This window comes from Rhinolophus hipposideros (genome assembly GCF_964194185.1).
Source record: "Rhinolophus hipposideros genome assembly, chromosome: 5".
Classification (NCBI taxonomy): domain Eukaryota; kingdom Metazoa; phylum Chordata; class Mammalia; order Chiroptera; family Rhinolophidae; genus Rhinolophus; species Rhinolophus hipposideros.
This window is the reverse complement of record NC_138051.1, coordinates 45387223-45395071: the sequence shown is the minus strand read 5'-3', so window position 1 is coordinate 45395071 and position 7849 is coordinate 45387223. Positions and strand designations below refer to the sequence as shown.

The 7849-nt window shown below is 38.7% G+C and overlaps 1 protein-coding gene across 1 annotated transcript in view; it reads left to right on the top strand.

Annotated features, from left to right (window-relative positions):
• Nucleotides 1–3030: 3030 nt before the first annotated feature.
• USP50 (ubiquitin specific peptidase 50) overlaps nt 3031–7849 on the top strand; it is a gene marked incomplete at both ends in the record, with an annotated part of 27178 nt that continues 22359 nt past the window's right edge. Inside the window, 4 exons of the mRNA XM_081049898.1 lie at nt 3031–3083; nt 4837–5031; nt 5304–5499; nt 7091–7300. Coding sequence (XP_080906024.1) covers nt 3031–3083; nt 4837–5031; nt 5304–5499; nt 7091–7300 — 654 coding nt within the window. The remainder of the gene's footprint in view (nt 3084–4836; nt 5032–5303; nt 5500–7090; nt 7301–7849) is intronic.

Genomic DNA, 7849 nt, shown 5'->3' with positions numbered 1-7849 from the left:
CGACAAGATTTCTCATCTGTCATAGTATCTAGGGTCAGCAAAGCAATATTGTTAAGAAAAAGGAGGAGTTTGAATGCTATGTGATGGCATTCTCAGAAAGCTTGCCATTTTCTTGGAAAACGTTAAAAATGTACCCAAGCAAAAAGATAAGATTCAAACAAGAAGACAGGTGAAAAATAGAGGAGCAAAGTGTCATGAAATACACAAGTTTAAATAGTTGCTGACAAATATTTATACATTTTATAATTTTTAAATTAGAATTAAAAGTTTTTAATATGAAAAGAGGATTCAGGAGGATGTGGCAGTAAAGCATACTAAAGGTCTCATCTATTTGGGTAATGATATAAGTATTCTTAACATTACTTGAAAAGTAATTTTAAGTATGAGTGACCCTTGCTATCCTGACTTGCACTTTGTGACCTCAGGAACTAAATAAAAAGTTTCACACTATTACAAGCAATCCAGAGCTTAGAAACCAAACAGGCTGGGATAGTATGATAACCCTGCTACTCAAACCTTGGACCCAAGTAGATTAACAAGGGCTATTTGTATATTTGTTAAAACATTTAAAGGAAATGTAAATAGAAAAATATAAAAACAATGAGGAGAGGGGAGGTTCAAAAAGTAATCCACCAAAGAGAGAAGCAAAATATAACAGGGAGAGCCAGATTCCTTTCTTCATTCATTCACAATTTAAAGGCCATTAATTGAGACCAATCTGGGTATGCCTCAGATTGCTATGGGGCAGCAGTGACTTGGCTGGGGTGTCAGAGAGGCATGTGTGGTGTAATGGGGTGGGAAGGGGGTGGCAGCAAATGATTAGTTACATGCAACAGAGCTGATCAAATAGGGAAACACTGAGGAATGGGTAACTGACACTGTAATAGCATGAATACACCTCCCTCTCAGATCTTCCTTTCTAAATACTATTCTCCTCTGAAAGGGACCAGGGCTTTTAGAGAAAGACTGACTTGAGGACTAGGGGTGGGGAAGGTACAAGGTACGCCTGGAAGGTCTTGCTGTGCTAAAAAGTAAGGGAATGCTCAGAGAATGATGGAGACATATTAAATGGATACAGAAAACATCTTGAAGGGGCCCCCTGCTGGCTAATCCTGAGACAATTTGTACATAAAAAAATAAAGAATGGTTATAACATTCTAATCCATTGAATAAAGCAGGAATTTATGAGTCCACACTGGTTAAAATAAAAGAATAAAAGAAAAAGCTGCCAAATATCAAATAGCTGCAAGAGCTGGTACCTCTGGATTCCAGGATCCCTTATCCAGGTGTCTAAGAAAGACTATTCTTAATGTTGTTATGTAGTCTGAGCATATCCATATGTTCTTTTTTTAAAACCATTTGGACATAAATAGGGTGCACACTATAGGCAGACTCTCCAGCACCTTGCTTTTTCGACTTACTAATAATATATGTTGGAGATAAATCCATATTACAAGTATATGTACTACATTCTCTTTTTAAAAATTTTTTAGGTTGAGATAATTTTTTCTCTCTGAGAAGAATTGCCAGAATAGTCAGTATAAAGAACTCCAGTAAACCTTCACCCAGGTTCACCAGTTTGCTAACATTTGGCTATATTTGTTTCATATTTGCTTCCTCACTCCCCATTCCCTCCTTGCCTCATTTGTATGTGTCTGTGGGTGTTTTCCTGAACCATTAGAGAGCAGGTTGCAGATATCAGGTCCCTTTGCCCCTAAATCCATCAGTGTGTATTTCCGAAGAACAAGAACATTCTCTTTCATAAACAGTGCATTTTATAAAATTCAGAAGAATCAACATTGGTATAAAACCAATCATATGTAATCCACATTCAGATTTCATCAATTGTCCCAATAATGTCCTTTTATGGCATTTTTTTTTTCCTGATCCAGGGTCCCATCCAGGATCGGGTAGAGTATTTAATTGTCTTGTTTCTCTAGTTTCTTTTAATCTGGAATGGTTATCAGCCTACTTTATCTTTCCTGACACTGACATTTTTAAGAGTTTTTTTTTCTTTTATTACCTTATTCATTTCACTTGATGCAGAGTTGAGAAAAGATAAATTGGATTGGCCCTAACAGCTCTTTTTTTACCTGCTCCCTACAGATTCTGTTAGCACAAAGGAAGAACACAGGTTGGTACCAGCTTTGGCTCTCTGAAGGCTCCCCATTCTAACAAAACCACTTCCTCGACCAGGTTGCTTTTATGCTACATGGTTGCCTGTATTCTCTGACTGCTTTTCATCTAGACAGAGGATTGTTGGGGTGGGGGTAGTCTCCTCCCTACTGAAGAGCTTTCTATAGCACAGTTCTCTATGAAGAAAATGAGAGCTCAGGAGATTGTGTGTGCTCTACTACTTCTTAGTTTATAAATTGTTTTGTGATAAACCCTTTATTTATATTTGCCCTGCATGGCACTAGTGGGATTATGTGTGTGTGCGCACATGCACCCACTTTGCACTACAATTGGCCATGAAGGGAAATGTTTCAATCTATTCCAATGCCATGCATTTTTAGAAGCAGCAAAATCCAATTACCTCCCTCCCCTGGGTGAGAAACAGTCCTTCGTGGTCCTGGGAGTGGCGCCATCATGAGGACAGTGGGTGAGTGCCCAAAGTGGGCAGGGTTACCATAATGTCCACTGATGTGCGTGTGTGTTTGTGTGTGTGTGTGTGTGTGTGTGTGTGTAATATATATACGCAAGAGAAAATGAATGATGAAGAGATTTTATATATTTAGTTCATTCTTTGTAATCTAATCTAAAAGTTTTTAAGCAACCAACTAACCGTATCTCATGGCAACAAGCTAGAATATTGCAGGTGAAAGGAAAGGATTATGATGCATGGAGAATCCAAGTTGGAATGTACCTGAAGGACAGATGAAAGTCAGTTTGCAGCTACTAAAGGGGAGGTGGGGGACATACAAATTGTTACAAACAAAAAGAGCCAAAGTAACAGGCTCAGAGAATGAAGTTAAAAGGATTAGCTGCAGTCCCTGAATAGAATTGGAAAGTCCGACTGGTTTCACTGCAATGACTTCTCAGCAGCCTCTCCCCGCAGATGACTTCAGTATCTACTATGTCCTGTGAGCCTCCATCTACTACAGCTTCTAGAAAAGCTCAGGAGGGCGGGGGGAGCCATGCTAAAGGAGTCGGTGGGGGGGGTACATGCCACATTTGGGAGATTTGACCCATTGGAGGTCCCCCAAAAGGAATCGAAGATATTATTTAATACCTAGGCAACTGGCAGTCCAGGTCCTCCCTTAGCAAAGGTGAACACAAGTGAAAATGGCCATTCATGTAACAGTGAGCTCTTTTCAAATTGGCAGAATTGTAGTGATCTCATGGAGACTCCATTTTAAATACTTTAGATAGAAAGACAAATAATAAAGGACAAAGATGCTGGGGCTGCCTGGTGGAACAGTCAAATTGCAAAAGGACACTGTGTGGAGCGAGGACTCCTTGGGAGGCCACAGTGTTCCCTCTTCTGCGCAGGTCTGGTTGATTCACATGAATGCTTTAATTCTGTAGCTTGCTGTGAAGGACATTCTAGATGAGTCACTTCTTTAAAAAGATTTGAGGTTACCCCTTAACTATGTAATCAGTGCCACGTGCCTTGCATCATGTAATCCTCACAACAAACCGATATGGCAGGCAGCAGTACTCCTATTTTATAGAAGAGAAACAAGAATTAAGAGTCTCCGATCATTAAGTAGTATAATGGCAGAGTCAGGATTTAAACTAAGATCTATTTTTTACGAAGTCTAGGCTCTTATGCTTCCTTTTCTTGTATGTGTGTGTGTGTGTGAAATTTGTATATATATATATATAATATGCACATGTATGTGCTCTTAATACATGTATGAGTATACAATATGTGTCTATATTATGCTCTCTCTCTATATATATTTTATATAAATATATATAATATAATATATAATAAATATTATATATTTATATAATATATAATATTACATATTATATTATATATTATTTATAATATATAATATATATTCTATATTATATAATATATATTATTTATAATATATAATATATGTTATATGTTATATTGTATATTATATAATATATAATATATATAAAATATACATATATTTTATATAAATATATATATTACATATATATTTATACACACACACATTCTTAATATATTATATATAAATCCAAATAACTTGACAGACAGATGGCCAGAAGGTAGGTAGGTATGTAGACAAATGTTCCTTCTCTCAACATACCACTGCACATCCCTTAGTTTATTGCCATAGGCAGATGACTAAACCACTTAAACATGATATCTCATCTATTACAGGATTTAAAAATAATTGTACCTACCCCCAAGAATTATTGAAAGAATTAAATGGGAGAATACATGTTAAGTACTTAAAATAGTGCCAAGCTCAATACAAGATAGCTATTGTTACTATTAACTACTATCTAATATTGTTACTACTAATAATAATTAAATAACTTGCCCAGCAAAAAAGGGAAATGCTTTGGTATTCAGAGGGAAAGTTTGCATTGGTAGCCAAGCAATTCTAAGATTCTGAAAGGCCGATATTTCTGTTCTCTTTCTTTGGTTTTATGAAAAAGCTTTTATTTCTTTGTATTTGACTGCTGGCACTGTTCCAAGAGTTCTGGACTAAGTAATGTAATTTTAGACTCCAAGTTAGACTACTTCTGTCCTTGGTAGGGAATTTATTTGAGGGAGGTCTTACTACAAACTCTCCTTTGTGTCATGAGGTTGAGAGAGCCTTATTGTCATATGTACATATTTCGGTCCCTCAAAATGCTGTCCTTTCTTTCCACATGGCACCAACACAGCGCAGACGGCACAGATCACTATGATACCCTTCCAGTTAAGGAGGATGATGAGAACCAGCCCCATTTCCAGGGTGTGACTGGCCTGCGGAACTTGGGCAACACATGCTACATGAATGCCATCTTACAGTGTCTCTGCAGCATCTCACCACTGATGGACTATTTTCTCTCCGGAAAGTACATCACTGCTCTTCAAAAGTAAGACCATTTGCGTTCCCTGCAGTCCAGCCCCTCCCCCTTGTTTCCCTGCGGTGAGGTTAGGGAAGGAACATTCTGGAATCCCTAGTAAAGGCTAAACAAGTCAGTAGAGGCTGCAGTGCCCCAGACACCATTTCTAGGGTGAGTAAAGCAAGGAGGTCAACCAAGAAATTAATGAAGCTTCATTTGGGGTCTAATGTCCAGATGCTTAAGTTTTTAGGTGCCTTCTTTTCATTAAATCAGCCAGAAACATTGCCCTTCCTTCTTCCAAGGAACTGCAGTGAGGTCGCCACTGCTTTTGCCTATGTGATGACAGACATGTGGCTTGGAGACTCAGACTGTGTCTCACCAGAAATATTTCGGTCAGCTCTTGGCAAACTCTACCCAGCATTCATGAAGAAGACACAGCAAGATGCTCAGGAATTCTTGATTTATGTCCTGAATGAACTTCATGAATCTCTGAAAAAGGTAAGTAGAATTAATGGCCTTGAAATAGGATAGACCTTCAGCTCTATGGGCAACTTTCATTTTTCATTCTTTTGTTTGTTCAATCACTTTTTTTCGTTTGTTCTGGGAATACTGTGGGGGAACATTCCAGTTAGTATTTACCAAACTTTGCTGATCATCAAAGTAGGAAGATTTTTACGACACAGGTTCTAAGGCCCTTGGTCCGGTGTTACTGAGTTAAGAATGTCAAGGGCTGTCTTCTGGGAAAGCTCCCTTGGTATTTCTGGTGACCAGCAGGTGTTGGGACCGTTAATCTAGTTCCCTTTGCACATAACATCTGCATGGATTTTTTTTTAAGTGAAAATCACTGTTTTGTAAAATATATTCCTCATGACATATAACACGTAGAACTTTACAACCTAAAATAAATGTTCTTGGTAAGTACAAATCCAAGAAACTATTACACTTGGTATTAGATTAAAGGACAGATCTATATACTACAAAGTTTCACCTTCATACCAAACATGCCTAACCTGAATTCTTCATTGAGTACAACATACGTTTAATAAAACATGAAATTGCCCATTACGAAGAGTTTTATCCTTGTTTACAAGTCTCACTTCCTTCAGCCATGGTCGGACACCCTCATTTTCCAAAGACGTGTCCTTGACTTCATACAGTGTCCTTGTGCAGTTTGCTTACCTCATAGCTAACATCCAGGGGATATTTAGCATAAAAGACCACAAAGTATATCTGTGAATCATTCTCATCGGCAACCCTCAGCTCCATTTTTCATTTTTACCACCAATAAAATATCCACGGCAGCACTTTTGAACCAGCGGGCAGGGTGGCATTTAGTAAAATCACACAGGTACTCATCGTCAGCCAGTCTGAAATAAATAGCATTCTGGTTCCCAAGACCAAACTTGGAATTAGGGGCATTCAGTTTCTGTCAGGGTAGAAGACCTGGGCAGCAGGCTGTGATGAAAGAAGCCAACGTGCAACGCTGTGCCTGCTGACAGTGGAGCTAAGGCGTCTTCCACACGTGTATTCTACCGAGGCTGTAAAATCACTGAAAAGGCAGGATGTGCTCCCGGCCCGGCCATGCCTGAATCTGGCCCCGGATTCAGATCAGGCTACAAAGCTAGTTAAATTAGGCTGCCTTCAGAATTTAGGATTTGCTCTTTTTAAAAAAGTGTTTTCTAACAATAAAAGGAGAAGAGGCTAGGGAACACAACCTGAAGGGGCAGAGGTGAGATAAGTTTCTTGATTATCCTTTGTATCAGCTTGTGTGACCGAAAGCTGGTTTAACAGCCAACGGGACTCTGTGTCACATTCTCGTAGGCTGTCAGCTGAGGGGGCCGTGGTCATGTGTTTTACCCGGGTTAGGGTGTCATCATTCCTTAGCTTCACTTGAGGAGGGAAACTACTGAATTATCAGAGATCACACATAAAATATAGACTCTTAAGAAGATCTTTATTTATCGTTTGAATGCACAACATGGCTTCTGGTAGCCACGTATCATTCTGATAGAACAGAATCAAGTTATTCTATTAAAAAAATTTTTGATAACCAATAATTGATTAAGGGCAAATTTGTTCCTTGATTCAGTATCGCCAAAGAAGATCACATGAGAAAACATCTATTCCAAGATGCCGCAGGAAGGTGACTGCCAATGAGTCCTCCATCATCACCCGGCTGTTTGAAGGGCAGCTCAGTTCCAGCATCCTGTGTTTGAAGTGTGAGAACCGCACCTACAAGAATGAAGTCTTCACTATCCTCTCCCTCCCCATTCCATCCGAATACGAGTGCTCTCTTCAGGTAGGGACTCTTACTCTCGGATACTTCTTTTGTCTGGCTCTACCCCAGCCTTGGGTTTTCTCATGGCTGTTTCCTATGTTCTCTAGTATGAAAGTGGTTGCTTTATTATTTTAAAAACATTGGAAGCCCATGATGACAACGTTTTACAGAAAAGTGACATATAGCCAAAAGTTAGTGTGAATTCAGTTGCATTTCTAAATGCACTCAATAAAAGAGCCTCATTGTAAAATTGAAAAGATAAATGGGGTTTATTTAGTACTGAAGTGGCTTGGTACATATAGGGAATTTATACTTTCTTGCAAAAAAATGTATGGTCCTTCCTTACCCTAGAGGGGTAAGTAGGTCCAGTTTGGGAATTAGATATAAAAGATTCTGACTCAGTCTTGAGCACTTATGTTTTAGACAAAAGCTGTGAAATGTTTTGAGAAGCTATTAATAGAGTGAAATCTAGTGCCTTAGTTTCCCTCTGGAATTCTCTTCACCATAATACCAAGAAATCTGTAAACAATGGGGGTGGTAGAAAGCAGGGAACAGTGAGGCAGAGAGCAA